At 38.4% G+C, this 15,724-nt stretch overlaps 1 protein-coding gene across 2 annotated transcripts in view; it reads right to left on the reverse strand.

Moving 5' to 3' along the window:
• The window catches only part of Eip74EF (Ecdysone-induced protein E74), an 85,324-nt gene that overhangs the window by 12,918 nt on the left and 56,682 nt on the right, over positions 1-15,724 (reverse strand). Inside the window, exon 1 of one of the 2 annotated variants that reach the window (XM_020953909.2) lies at positions 5,928-9,660. The exons of the other annotated variant lie outside the window; for it this stretch is intronic. Coding sequence (XP_020809568.2) covers positions 5,928-6,993 — 1,066 coding nt within the window. The 5' untranslated portion in view covers positions 6,994-9,660. Of the gene's footprint in view, positions 1-5,927; positions 9,661-15,724 lie in introns of those variants that run through there. 2 annotated transcript variants of the gene reach the window in all.

Below are 15,724 nucleotides of genomic sequence, written 5' to 3' on the forward strand. Positions count from 1 at the left end.
TTGTTTGCCTGAAATATATTTTCCTGCTTTCATCATTAATATTTTATTGAATTTTATTTTGGATTTAATATTGCATAATTCAATCATACTAATTTTAAGTAATATGATCATTTCACATAAGCCTTCTAACAAATGATTATTGCTTGATCAGATTTCATATTTGTATCTTATTTTATTGTATTTTATGTTTAACTCTTTGGGAAGTTTTAAGTATTCTGTCACTTTTATTGTGGCTTCTGCTTAAATTAACACTTTCTATGCAGTGCGAAAAAACCCTTTTTTATTTTTGTGGGTTGGTCACGAGCCACAAGTTTTTTTTATTTATGTTGTGGTTACAAGTGCTAATTGAAGGTGAATGAATAATTTATTCAGCTCATGATTTGTCAAGACTAATTAATTAATTATTAACAAGATACTCAGGAACATGTCCAAGTTTTAAACTAGTTGTAAGAGTAGTAGTAGTAGAAGTAGAAGATATAATTAATGGTTTAGTTTTATACTTAAATATTAAAAGGATCTTTTTGAAAATTGGGTGGCAAACTTATAAAAACTAATTGCTTTACTAGTTCCTATTAAGGTGAATATATCTCATATATAACATACCAATATTAAATATATTATATTATTATTAAAATCTCATTAAATCTATTTCAATAACTTTTATTATCTTTTTAGCACCCTTTTTATTTACTAAAAGGTTTTAACCTTAAGATTACTCAAAACTTTCAACTATTTCTTACTTATTAAAAACAAGTCTTAGTTTTACACAAGAACTTAAAGTTTCCATGCAGGTTTATAAACTACAAATTCCTGAAAAAATGTTTCACTAAGCTGAACTTACTCAAAACTTTTGCTTTCTTTTAACTACAAGCTATTTTTACCCCTTTGTTATGTTTCTGTAAATACTTTATATTTCAAAAGTTTGTTCAAGTAAGAATTTCATAAAAAAAAACGAGAAAAAACGGAAGCTTCTTGGTGCTGCAAGTTCTAGGTAGACACATCAAGTATACGACTCGTTGTCCGTTTCGTTTGTTGCAGCAACAAGTTCTAGGCCTTGACCCGTACCCATTGCACTCGCCGCTGTCTGTGCCACCGACCATATGGTCACTTGCCACATCATAGTGCCGTGCATTTCGCTCATTTATTTGCTCTCCTGAATTTGCTAATCCGATTTTGTAATTGAGTTACGTTGTGGCCACAACAAAGTGACATAATCTTTATATATACGGTTAGGGGGAACGATAATGGGAATAGCATCGAGTGCAATCGAGTCCAGGCCCCAGACAATTGTCTCTCCTTGAGGCACTATCGCCACGAATCGCTAGTACTACCGATAAGGCGATAAGGAGAACCTCCAATGGAGAGCGACAAGTGAGATTACAAAATCTCTCGAAAGTAAAAACAGGGAAAAAGATACACTGGGAGGAAAAGGGGGTGTATGTAGGGCAATTAACGCTCTTTCTTGAGTGAAACGATTTTCATTTATAAATCATGTTTATAATTAGTTTCATAAGCATTTACTTCCGTTTTTCGCAGATTTAGTAGGTATTTTAAAAGATTCCTGTTTTGGAAATATAAGATACAAATAAAAGATACTTTTTTCAAAATAGAACTCTTTAAAAAATCTTCTAAATAAGATATATAGTATAAGTACGTGCAAGATTCTAGTTTTTTCGTAATAACTATCTTTCTAAAAATATATACTAGAAGTATATATAAGGTATATATAAGTATATATAAGGTTCTAGTCGTTAAGAGTAACTTTAAGATGATTTAATGTACAATAATCTCATTAAATTAATTATAAATCAAAGTAAATAAAATAAAATCCTTGGAATACCTTTAATTTTCTATAATTTTAGCCTGTATAAGACCCTATATTAGACTAAACTTTAAAATAAATCCCAGATTCTTGAAGAACACACTGCTTAACCAATATTATTCTTAAACATTTATCCTTTACCTTCCTATAATTTAATTTAATTCCTGTATAAGACTTTATATTATCCTAAACTCTTAAATAAATCCCACCTCCTTTAAGAACACTCTTCTTAACCAATATTTTTCTTACAACATTTAATTTTTAAATCTTATTTCCCAGTGTTACACACAAATGGTATATGGGGCAGCCGGCTTACATAATTCTAATGCGAAAAAAAATCGCCGCCGCCGTCGTCGCCGTATTTGGGTTAAAAAAAAATAAAAGGAAAACACAAAAAAAAAAAATTGAAAATCATTTGCTAATTTCTTGCCACGAAACGAGAAATTTAAGTTTTTCCGCGCACGCTCTCTGTGTGTGTTTCTCTAGGTGTGTGTGTGTGTGTGTGTTGCTCGTGTGTGTAAGTGTGTTTGTGTGTGTGTGTGTGCGAGTGAGTGTGCGCTCAGTTGTTGCCAATCTATTCCCAACCTACCTCAAAATGTTTTGCGTTAGGCCTGAAAAAAAGCAACAGAGCGAGTGTTGGGTGGTGATGGTTGGTGGCGGCGGCGCTCTTTTTTCACTATTTCCCACAGCAAACACACACAAACACAAACACACACTTGCTGAGCAAACACAGACACTCCAAAAGCTGGTTTTTCATGTAAAATGAGGGGGGTTTCTTGTGGGGGGAAACAGCACAGAGAGAACGCTCTCTGTCGCAATTGAAAGTTGCCTCTTGGCTTTATTTTCATTATATTTTGTTGTTGTATTTTATTTGTTGTGTGTGGGTGGTTCAACGCTATTTTTTTTGGCTTGGAAAGGTTGAAGGTAAGACCAGAGACCAGAGACTAGAGACCATCAAAACAAAAGCCCCAAAAAAAGCAAAAATGAAGTCATGAGGAACACAAAATATAAAAAAAAGGTTAACAACAAATAAATAAAAGATGAAAATGTTTGTCGGTTGAATGTCGCAAGCGGAAAATATATATCATCCTAGGAATTTGTGTGTGAAAAATAAATAGAAATCAAATGCGAGTCAAGTGAAAAGGAAACCCATAAGATTTACCGACCGACGGGAATATTTCGACACAACGTGCAGGTTTTTTAGAGCGGAGCATTTGGTCATTTAGAGGGGGGGGGAAATCAAGGGGGAGGGAATGGATATTTGACCGGGTTTTTTAGTTTCCAATCGGACTTTAAGCCAATACTTATTTAGCAAAATAAGTCAGAAATTTGGGAATTTAAAAAGGGATATATGCTACAATTCAAAAGAAGTAAAAGAATATAGAAGTTTACTATAAAAAAAGTTGATTAAATAAAGGAAAATATAACTAATCATCTAATATATGTAATATATATTAATATGTAATTAGTAATGATGTAAAACCAATAGATTTTAATATCATTTTGGCTTATGAAAATAAGGTAAAACACCTATACTTCGTGTGCCTGTTTTGCTAGATAAATATAATTAAACTAATTAGCATGCTTAATTTTTATAAATATCATAATTAAGCTTTTAATAAGTAAAGAAATTGAGAAAAAATACATAAAATTTAAATTTATAATGAATTAAAATATGTTTTCAATTTAATGAAAAGACTTTTATAATCCTTTTCAGGTTTAGGTTAAGCTTACATTCATTGTAAGTGTTTGATAAAATATGTTTTTTATATTTCCTATACTTTTAACTAACAATTGATGTTTAAATAACAATAAAATATACCAAGTCCCACTAAAAACTATTAATTTCTACACATTCCCTAGCTCTCAGCACATATTAAAGTACATTTTCTCTTATGCCTCCTACAATTACAATTAAGATTCCCCCAAATTTTCCCCCTTGGCACTTTCATTTTTCTTCGCCACATCAACTTCTAAGTAGTTTCCTTGGCATTTTGCGTTTTACCCGCATAAATCCGTTGGCGGTGGCCACTCTTGAAAGCATTTCCGCCATAGCCAGATATCTTTTGGCCAAGAACTGCAGTTGGCAGTTGGCAGTTGGCAGTGTGGCAGGCGGCATTTAGTGTGTATCTGAAGCCCCAGGGCTTCTCCATCTCCATTTGCAACGCCATCTCCTTGGCCAAAATCAAATCCCAGGCCAAAATCCCAAACTAAAGTGGGGTAAACTTGGCCAAAAGCTGACTGCTGCCTGTTCAGTTCAGTTCAGACGACGACGACGCCCCGTGTAAAAGTCAAATAGAGGAAACAAGTTGTTGGCTGCCAGCTAGGGTTACCAGCTTTACAGATACGGATACATATGGACATGGTGCGGGTATGTAGCAAGTGCAAGCAAGATACAGATACATAGATACCCACACACACACACACACACACAGATACTCAAACTGGCAAGAGTATATCTTGGAAGACCAAGTAGTTTAGCGAGTTGCTTTGGCAGTTTTAGAGCAAGTGACTGGGGAAACTACATACTATTCCATAGATACGCAAAACTAGCGAATGCAGCAGGCAAGCCGGAGAGTAAACACATACACACACACAGATACACAGAGAGAAAAACACAGCACAGCTGAGCGTAATAGTTTATAGACTCTCTTGCTCTCTTTCTCTTCCCCCCCCCCCACTAACTCTCTCTCTCTCTCTCTGGTTGGGTCTCTATGGTGGCCCCGCTCTCGGGTAATCAATAAAATTGTTGAGGTGGGTTAGGAAACTGTTACGAAGCCGTTGACGTAGACGTCGCGCTGCTTCTGCCGCTGCCGCTTCTACCGCTTTTGCTTTAGCTTTGGCTTTAGCTTCTTCTTCTTCTTCTTCTTCTTCTTCTAGTGCTTGCTCAGCGACGCCGCCGGCGGAAATTGCGCTATTTTAAATAATGTTTATTTTGCCTCTGGTTTCAAGCATTGTTTTCGTGTTTTCTTCGTTTTTTTTTCGTTCGTATTTTCCGTTTTTCGTTATTTAAACATTTGTTTCTTGTTGTTGCCAAATTGACATTTCACAATTTGGCCAAGTGAAAGACGTGGGAGTTGTTTAGGGAGGCTGGCATTTTGGCCATTTCGTTATTGTTTCTCTGCCACTTGAAAACGACAACAACAAAAATAACAACAAAAGTTGTCGACGGTAGCCAAAAATATGTGACGTTTTACTTGAGATAAAAAAAATAGTCATTTAAATAAAACAGCAAACTCAAAGCATTGGATATTAGGCAAATTGCTAATCTATGACTAATTTTGGTTATAAATTTGTTTATAAATAAATTAGTTTACGAAGAATTTTAATGGGGAAATACCTTGAATTGGAGTATTTGTTATTTAACTTACAGAAAAACCCTTGAATAAATGTTTTATATATCGTATTTAATATATAATATATTGTTAATATTACATTTACGATATGTACCTACAGTCAGGGGTTATGGGACCTTTAATTAACCTTTTATAAAAACAAGCCTATAATTTTAGGAACTTTATCTTATTTTTAGGCATATCAAAATTGTTTTCATTGTTTATATATTTAAATAATATTCGCCCTGGTTTATTATATTATCTTAATCCATGTGTATATTATATGGGGATTATAAATATTCTAAAATATACATAGAATGTACTTCTTATTTACTTATTTCTTTTTTTTAAATAAATTGTTGAACCACCTTTAAAAGGAATCCCTTTTAAATAAATTGTTGAACCTCTTTAACAGGAATCTCTTCTAAACCAAATCTTAAAGACCAATTCCCAAAAACCAAACCTATAAACTTTGTACAAGCCTAAAAAATAAAGAAACCCAGCTTGAGATATGAAAATCTTTAAAGATTTATAGTATGGCATATAAGTCCAGAATCAGATATTATAGTATCGCCTATTAATCTAGGAATCAGTATTAACATCTTATTTCCAGACTTTTCTGCTGTTTTCAACAGTTGAGGTTTTGAAATGATCAGTTTGTTAACCCATCTTATAACCCCCAACATTTCTAGAAATTTCCAGTATCATTAAAATCTTCATATCCCTAGAGGTAATCCTCACTTTTCTCTCTAAAATATTCTGCCACTTACAGTATCGCTTCATGAGGCTCTTCTTGTAGGCCGCCGAACGTTCCGCCTTCCGTTCCGGCTTCAGGCGCATCCTTGCCCGCTCACATTGCGCGGAATCATCGGACTCGGTGCCGGAGTAAGTGCGTCCTCGCCGGCGACTGGCCGCTGAGGCGGCTGCAGCGGCTGCTGAAGCGGCAGCATTGGAGGCACCACCCAGGGACAAATCCAGCGGAGAGTCATAGTCATCCTGGTAAGGCTCTAGAAGCTCCTCATCCTCGCCATCTGCCTCAACATCCGCATCGGCATCATCCTCCAGAGTCTCCTCGTCCTCGATGTCACTCATTGGCTGCTGCTGCTGGGACTGAGACTGGGAGTGGGAGTGGGATTGGGATTGGGATTGCTGCTGTGGTGGCGCCGCTGTGATCACCGAACTCCTTTGCAGCTGCTGCTTGCGCTCCCACAGGATCTTGGAGACATCGTCGAGGGTGCTCCGTGTTTTGTCCGGCGGGGATTGCTGTTGTCTTAGGTGGTTGTAAAGCACTTTAAATTCCCGACAGTCGGACACCTCCTCCTCCTCCTCCTCCTCCTGGTCCTCGTTCTCGTACTCTTTCACCTGGGGACTTGAGGTTGCTTCTGGTGACTTGGGATTGATTTCAGGTGCTTTCGTGGTGGACGCAACTGGACTTGGACTTTGCCGCGCCAACACTGACTCGGTATCAACTATGGCACCTGGTTCCGTCTGCTCCGTCTTGCACTCCTCCTTCGCCTCCACCGTTTCCCCTTGTTCTGTGGGGGAATCCTCCTTGGGCAGCTCCTGTAGCTCCTCCTTTAGCTCCGCTCCTGCGGGTGATGCAGCCTCCGCTGGAGCAGCCAAAGCTGGTGGTGGCGATGTGGGCGTTAAAGGTGATGCCACCGGCGTGGGTGTGGCCGATGATAGCGACGAGGAGGAGGATGAGGAACTGGAACTGGAGCTAGAGCTGGAGCTGGAGCTCGATGAGCTGGAGCTGGAGACATTGACGAGGGCTGCCGCCGCCTGGCTGGCAAAATTGTGAGCCGTGGCGGCCACCAAATGTTGCACCATAATCATTTTGCACAACGCGGCGTATGCGTGATGTCTGACTCAATACGAAATGGGTTCCAATTAGAATATTGCGTATACGCAATGTATATTCACAATGCAGACATGTTTTTTGTAATAACTTTTGTTTTCTTGAATTAAATATATCAACTTTTAGATTGCACTACGTTTTGTCTCCTTTTGTTTTTTGCACTTGGTTCGTTGTTTGTTTTTTTGTTTATTTGTTTGTTTCTTGAGGTATTTGCTTGATTTGAATTTATATATTTTTTTTGTTTTACTTTGTAATACGTTTTTTGTTAATTTAATTTATAACATTTTGCTGTTTTGCACTAATTGTGGACGTTTCTTGCGGCTTAAAATTAAACACATTTTGCTATTATTGCTATTACACTATCTCTACTTTTGCTTGTTGCTTTCTGTTCTCCGTTCTACGTTCACCGTTCACCGTTCACCGTTCTCTGTTCTCGGTTTTCTGTTTGCTGTTTGCCGTTTGCCGTTTGCCGTTTGTGTTTGGTGCTTTGCCTGTGCTGTCCGTCGCTCGCCGCGGCACGTCATTTATCTCTTACGGTATCAGCAAAAGTAAAATCTAAAGTCAGCACAAAAACCGCTGCCAGTGTTTGTTAGGCGCAAACAACAAACGTCGACGTCGACTGTGACGCTGGCGTTGCAGAGGAGCGCCTGCAGCGACGCTGGCATCGCTGCCTGTCTGCATACACAAAAGCGCGCGCGCGCCCCACTCACCGATGCCCGATGCCCGATGCCCCAATACCAATACACACGCGCGCACTCTCACGCACACGCCAACACACGCACACACACTGCAGGTGTAAAAGAGCGCAGAAAAGCGGTCTGAATGGGGCTCGCTCACACGACTGACTGTGCTGTGTGGTTTAAAGCTGCCGCTGTAGACGTCGCTGTCTCTGCCACAGTCTCAGTCGCTGCTATTGCGAAAAACGACTGAGACCCAGAGCGAGAGAGGGATCCAACCGGAGAGAGACATAGAGAGCGAGAGGCCGAAATGGCAAACAAACGTAATAGCAAGAGAGCGCCAATGTTTGGAGCTGTCTCTCAGTCTGCGGCTTCTGTTTCTGTTTCCTCTGTTGCCCCTGGCCTCCACACCTCCCCCTCCGATGCAGCTACTTGTTTGTGTGCGTGTTTGTGTGCCACATGCGCATTTGCATGCAATTCTCGCGGGGGGAATTGGCAGGGACGGTGGCTCCGCTAGAGGGAGGGGGGGGAAGGAGCTCCATCAGTGGGGGTCCGGCAGCAAGTCCCTCAAGAATGCTGTCGAGTTAGGATTACTTCTTTTGAGCACACACAGGAAGAAAAGAAGTCTCCAAATCTCCAGTCTCCATAAATCCGGTTTAGAATTGTATAATTCAAGGATCTAAGGATTATTTTATTAAACAAACAATTAGAAATTAAGACAACTTTAAGTTGTTTTAAAACAAAATCTCTTTTACAGCTTCCTGAACCTCTGGAGAGTTTTTTAAATCTCCACAAATACTCCTTTATAATATTAAAATCCAAGATTATTTTTTAGCAAAACACTTTGCAATATTTTGCCATATTTTAAAGATTCCCTGAAATGAATTACGGCATTTAGTGGCGATGCCACAACAAAGGCCCGATTAATTCCCTTTTTAGAGATCATTACACATCCCAAGCGATTAAAAATAAAAATAAAAGTAAGGCGGCAATACAACAAAAATAACAAACAATCGCAAGCGACGCGGCACGGCGACCCAGACCCACTGCTCTCTTGTGCTCTTTCCTACATCCCAACCGGAGCCCCCCCCCCCCCTCTTCCACACGAATCTCTGGAGAAGGCTCCCCAAATGGGTCAGGCCACGTCCAAAGGGCTAAGCGATCATCTGTTGTCTCTGTCGGGCATCCCATTGGGGGGAGGAGAAGGTGGAATGGGGGGCCTAGCCAGAGAGAGGCAGCGCTGCTGCAATCGACACGATTATGACTCAATGCAAGTGTATGTAAGTGCTGCGCTCCCTGTGTGCGTGGAGCCAGAGAGGTGCTCTCTTGCTCTCTTCCTTTCTGGTCTCTCTCTCTCTCTCTCGCTCGCTCGCGGTGTGTGTCTGTCAGTGGAGCAAATTTTCACTTTCCGTTTGTTTAGTGTTGTTGGGGCCTTTCCATTTACTTTGCCGATTGCGATTGCAAGTGTGCGAGCGGGAGGGCAGCACTTCTCGGTTCCCTTCTTCGGCCTGGCCCCACTGCTGCCCTCTGCCGCTTGGCTGGCATATAATGTATGTTGCAAATAAAGGAAGCAGAGCAAGTAGACGACGACGACGACGACGACGACAAGCGACCGAGCAGAAGAACCGGGGAGGAGAAGACGAGCAGGCGAAGAAGAGGCGGCAGAAGGAAGAGTTTTGTTTTTAGAAACAGCGAGGGTGTAGACGGAACGGGGTTGGGGCTGGTGGCCAGGAGCCAGTTGGGTGGTGGGGGCGGTGGGTTGTGTGCCAGAAGGTGTAGAAGAAGCAGAAGCTAAATGAGGCGACGACGACACAGACATACTTTTGCAATAGCTCTTTGTCTGTGTGTGTGTGTGTGTGTGCGAATGTCTAACTGCGAATGTGTGTGCGTGTCTGTGTGTGAAATGAGTCCAATGTACCGACAACTAAGGCTACACTAGCAGAAAATTCTAACTAATATAAAAAGGATAACATAACCTACAATATAATATTACATTACAAATCACTAAGATTTTGTTTGTAAATTATTTTGACTAAATAGTATCATAAAACTATTTATAAAAATTCTAAATTGGGCTTATAATTTCCAAAGGAAATTAATAGTAAGGAGCTTATATTCATTATATAATAATATATAGAATAATATTAGAAAAGTGTGACCTAATTTTTAGAATTATAAATGTAATAGTTCCTATTCAATTCACATTAAATTGTGTCAGCAATCTTAGTTTTTATTAAGGAATATTATTTATTTACCATCGATAAATAAACGAATCCTTCGAAATTATTGTTCCCAATCCATATCAAAACGTAACCCTGATTTCTCTCCGTGTTGGATTTAGCAACAAATGCAAGGGGAGTACGAGTACACGGATAGAATGGACCTGGGGGAATATCGTTTGGGGTTTGGTGGTCGCCGACGACTCCTTTTGCCAGAAGACGAAGAACAAGAACAAGTACAAGAAGAAGAGGAGGAAGAAGAAGTCAAAGTCAAAGCAAAAGCAAAAGAAAGAGGGGAACTGGAGACTGAGAAAGACAGACAGACAGTCGTAAAAGAATTTGTTGAAGAGGAAGCGCATTAGGTGGCTCTGTGCGCCGCCTGCCCAGCTCCTCCTCCATACTCCATCTCCTGCAGCTCAACCTTTTCCACACACAGCTCCTTGACTCCTTCGGCTGGAGGACTCGAAATCGGTGGGTTTAACTTGGTTTGGGGTGTCGCCTGTGTTGTCGATTCATGTTTCAGCAGAAGTCATTGAACAGCTAACGACAAATGCTGCACATTGGTTGCCTCACTATCAGAAACTAATCAGAGCTTCGGAGATAATGGGAATATATTTTTCTAACTATAGGAAATAATCTAATTTATTTATTTAATTCATCTGAAGTTAGTGTTCGCAGAAAATGATTAATAACTGCCAGCTTGAAATCTACACCTGATTTTCTAAGAACTGAAACCCTTATAGTATGTCATTTTCATGTTAATTTTATTGATCAAAGTAAATATTTTATTATATATAAGATATTAGCTATTATATATTATTAAGAATGCGTTTAGAAGATTTTAAAATTTAATTTTAAATGATTTTTCAGTTCTCTAATCAATCTGAACATTTTATATTATGTTCTCCCACTATAAAATGAGTTTTTAGGTAAAATTTCAGCTTTATATGGTGACAAATCAAGCAATAATTATAAATTCTAAGTTTCAGGATCCCTAACTTTGAAAAGACGGCAGAAACTGGTTATCCTGGCGCCACTGTGCTAATCTTGGGCATTGCAACAACAGCGCCACCTACGACCCAGACAGGCGGAAAGTGGGCAAGGAGAATGTCGGAAATGCTCGATATAAGTAAGTAATACAAGTTTGGGGTTTCGTTTCGTATTGCTTTCAGCTTTCAGCCCCCCCAACAACAATAAGAACAGTATACAGTATACATATACATAAATATATATATATATATATTTAAAACAAACTGTATATTGTGAGCGCAGCAGCGTCATCCAGCAATTTCGGCAGCAGCAGCAGCAGAAAAGCAACAAAAAGCAGCGACGTCGGCGAGACGAAATTTTTGGTGTAAACAGCAGTGAATGACCTCATATCATCTAATACACGCGCCGTGCACTCAAACCCAACGAAATTGGTCGCTCTCACTAACTGACTGATTGACGAACTGAATAGCTGACTGACTGACTGACTGACTGACTAACCTGCAGACCGAAGCTGAAACAGCAACAGAATCACAATCGCACAATCTTCTCCCCGTGTCTACCGCCTCTTGCTATCCTGTTCTCACTCACACACAGATTACGATGGCAACGACAAGGCGACAAAAACCTGCTGCTCTTCCTCCTCTTCTTTTGCCTTTGTACCCCAAAAAAAAAGTTAAGGTACACTTGAAGAAAGGCAAAAGCTACAAGGGTACAAAGGAGTACATAATGGGGTTTAATTTGAAGTATAACATCATTTATAGAATTTATGTTTATAGTTTAAAACTTAACAGATTCATAGATGTAATTTTAAAGATTCTTAAATAGTTTAGTTATAGATATTAAAGTTCTTAATAATTTAGAAAGCAGTTGAGCATCAAATTTGAAGACATAAACACTGAAATCTAAATAAAATTTCCGAAAACCACTTTTTAAGGTAAAAACCAGAAACAAAAAGGGCTAAATTTACACCCAAAACCAAATCCTACAAGTACCAAAAGATGCATAGGTTTTAAGGACCTCTAAAACCGTATTATTGCTCTTTTTAACTTCTTTTCAGAAATATGTCAAATTAAATGATTAGAAATGACCTCTAAAAGCGTTTGATTGCTCTCTTAAACCTCTTTTCAGAAATATGTCAAATTAAATGATTAGAAATGATTTAAAAAAATATTTATGAATTCCGATTTTTAACATCCCCACTTTTTCGCGCAGTGCACAAACTAGAAGCATCGCAGACTTTGTAATTGTTACGCCTGCGATGGAAGGAAGTGGGTGGCAATCCTCTTTGTTCCACGCTCGTAATCTTGCCAAAAAATTATCCGTATATAGTTTCTTTGTCTACGAACGACGAGACGGGGGTGTGTTTTTTTATTGGAATTTCGCCGGGCAAAAGCAAAAAAAAAAAAAAAAACAAACAGGACTCTTGTGGGTTAAACGAGCGACGAGGTTATAATGTCGACGAATTGATGATTGCGACTTTGATGCTCTCGACAAGATTAGGAAGATGCTGCAGTCTGATGGATACCCGATATCAGCAGCAGAAATCGTGACCTGTTGGCGAATGGAGCTTTTAACTTGATTTAACGCTCGACTTGATGAGATGGGAAGCCCGATGCACTTTGTATTTTGAGAGGAATTTCTGATAGGTGAGTTGTTCTAAGCGATGATTCAGAGACGTAATTAATAGTTATTTGACAGAGAAGGGACTTTTCCGATTGTTTGAAGAGGAATTATGAGGGGCTTAAAAGGGTTTAAGTGGGGGTTTTAAATGGAATTAGGTCTATATAAACCGATTTTAATAGACAGATATACAAAAGGGGGTTTATTTTTGGGATTATAAATAAAGATTTGTTTCATGTTCAAAAACTTTCCACAAATCTTCAGGAAGTTTCTCGTTGCACCAAAAGATAAAGTGAAAACCCCAATGAAAACACATGTTCAAAATGGCATTCACCTCTTCACTTCACCGATTAAAACCAAAAGAAAATCATTTCAATTCAGCGGTTTTTCATTAACTCTCTCGGTGGAAAAGCCTTCAGTCCAATTCCCCAATTATTTCCCCCTTTTCATTTGCTTCAGCTTGCACTTGACCATCATCAGTTGTTGAGTTTAAACAATAAAAGAAAATTAGCCACAGAGAATGGCAACACTGCGTATGAGTAATTCGCTTGTTTGTTTTGCATGTAAAGCGGTTATTACAAGTGTCAACTTTTTGGTTATTTTTCTTTTTGTTTTTTTTTTTTTGGGCTCTAGACAAGCAGCAGCAGCATTTGTTTTTGCCTTGACCGCGACAAGTTCTTAACTTGTTATTGAAATGACGTACACGAGGGGAGGTGGTAAAAAATGCAGCCGCAAAAAAGATCAGAGAGTGTTTAGTGCAGCGCAGACTTTTGGTGGCATGATTAAGAATTATGATGATTGCTAGTTTTTCTTTGCTTAGCTGCTGAAGTTGGCAACTTTTTTCCCACCCAATGTCAATGATAAGAAAATCCGCCGTGTTTTTTGTTTTGGCTTTATGTCTGTCACTGCCAATGGCGAGTGGGCCAAGAGATTGTTGTCTTTTTATTTTTTTAAGGTGAGAAGATTAAGCTTTAGTGATGATTATTTGTCCTCTTTTGGAAGAGGTTTTTTGGAAGATTTTTTAAGGTATTTGGAAATATTTAAGATATTTAGTAAGCCCAGAAATTGGTGTGTAATAGGAATTAACTTGAAACAAGATTTTAGTAATTTTAAAAACAGTACTTAAGGTTTCTGTTGAAGATATATATTTTTCTTTTGTTAAAAATCTATTTTATATTGAAGTTTTCTATTTGTAGACGAGTGTTTAAGTTTTTTCGGTAAGAAATAATTAAAAAATAAACATTCTTTACCATTTTGCACTTTAAAACAAAAAAATAAGAAGCCAAAGTTTGCCTACCCTTCATCGATATTTTTTATATGCTAATTTTTTTGTATAAATCACAATTTTTCAAACATCATAACTCAGCCAAAAATGGGATAATTTCCATTCGGAAAGCGGTTCTGTGCTAGTTTTTAAAGGGAAAACAAATCTGCATACTCAGTTTAAAAGGTTAAAAAGTTCAATTTTTTGTCAATTTTTGAGAATTTTAATGATGTATCGAAATTTCGTAAAAATTTCAAAAATTAAGATTTCCCCGGACATGGCTAGATCGATTCAGCTGTTAATGCTGATCAAGAATATATATGATTTATGGGGTCGGAAATGATTCCTTCACTGATTTTTAAGCTGCTAACTAAAATTATAATACCCTTCTATGGAATTAAAACATTTTTTAATTGAATTTCCTTTTAATACACTTTAAAGCCAATTTTTTATTTAATTTGACTTAAAAGTATATAAAAAACTTATAATATACTTGTTTAATCATAATTATGTTAGCATTCAAAATATAGTTTCCACCAGAATTTCCTAGAAGAAAATTAAATTATCTTAATTTTAAGCTTCCTATCAGAATTTTCTTTCTTAAGTAAATCTTTCCCCTTTCTAGAAAATACAGTTTCTTGTGGTCATCTCTCTCTCCCAAGTTAAAATCGCATCCCCTTGGCAATGACATCGTCAACTTTTATGCGTTTTAATTAAACGAAATCGAAAGCTCCAGACGGAGACAGAGAGATGGAGATGGAGTGGAGCCAAAAGGAAATTGCTGATTGTGCTGCATGCAACATTATTCCGCTGTTGTTGGCCAACAAGCTTAGCGATTCATTTGACCACGGCAACAACGACAACAAACTGCGACTTGCACTTGACAACGAAAATGGCACAACAACAACAAACACAACTACATAAGCTGGGTAGCTGGAAAAACTCGTCACCGCAAAACAATGGCATTCATCCTACATTTTGGCCCGAAAACAAGTTGCTCATACGCCCCATTGGCATTGTTTTGCTTTTCCTTTCTTTCGAGTTGAAGCTTCAGCTGCTGCTGCTGCTGCACTTGCACTTGCACTTTCTTTTTGCATTATGGTCTGGGGAAAAACTTTCGATTTTCTCGCTTCAAAAAAGAAATAGATAAAGAAAAAACTATTTCGCTGCTTGCCAAGCAAAAAGAAAATGAAAGCGAAAATGCGAAATGGAAACGCGCTGCAAAAGGGGGAATCTGACTGAAGACTTGAAATGTGTTAGTTGGCAACTTCCAATTGCTAAATGGCAGCCACATGCAACAACATGCCCAACTTAGTTAGCCATTCGAGTTGATGTGGCCAAAACATAATGGGCTCCCTCCACCCCCCTCCCCCCTTCCAGCTGAGTGCCACATGCAACGCCATCTAGACAGGCCCACAGGGCACAAAGCGTCAGATGGAAATGCAAATGGAAATGGTAAAGGAGTTGAAGCAACTGAAATTCGGACATAATGGGGAAATGGTTAAAGGAGGTGAAGTGAGGAAGGAGATGGGTTAACACTAAGGTTAGAAATCAGGCTAAAATAAAGACAATGCTTTATTAGAATTCGAAATATATATATTAATCATGTATTATATTTATATTATCAAGTTACTGCTTGTAATATAATTATTTCTTATATTTCTGACTCATTTTCAGTCTTTAAAATCCCTAAAAGATATAAGACACTCTTCTTTTAAGTCTTTAATAATATTATTCATTATAAATCAAAGCCCTTGCCTCACTTAATATTCCATCCTAATTACCATATCTACCACAGCCTCGAACTTGGCCCACTGAAAGCCAGTATTTTTCCAACCAATTAGCAACGTTGCTGCTTTTGCTGTTGCTGCTGCTGCTGTTGCTGCTGCTGCTGCTGCTGCTGCTGCGGATGTTGCTGCTGCTGCTGTTGCTGCTGTTG

This window comes from Drosophila serrata, unplaced genomic scaffold (genome assembly GCF_035046125.1).
Source record: "Drosophila serrata isolate PLE 108 unplaced genomic scaffold, ASM3504612v1 contig_359, whole genome shotgun sequence".
Taxonomy (NCBI): domain Eukaryota; kingdom Metazoa; phylum Arthropoda; class Insecta; order Diptera; family Drosophilidae; genus Drosophila; species Drosophila serrata.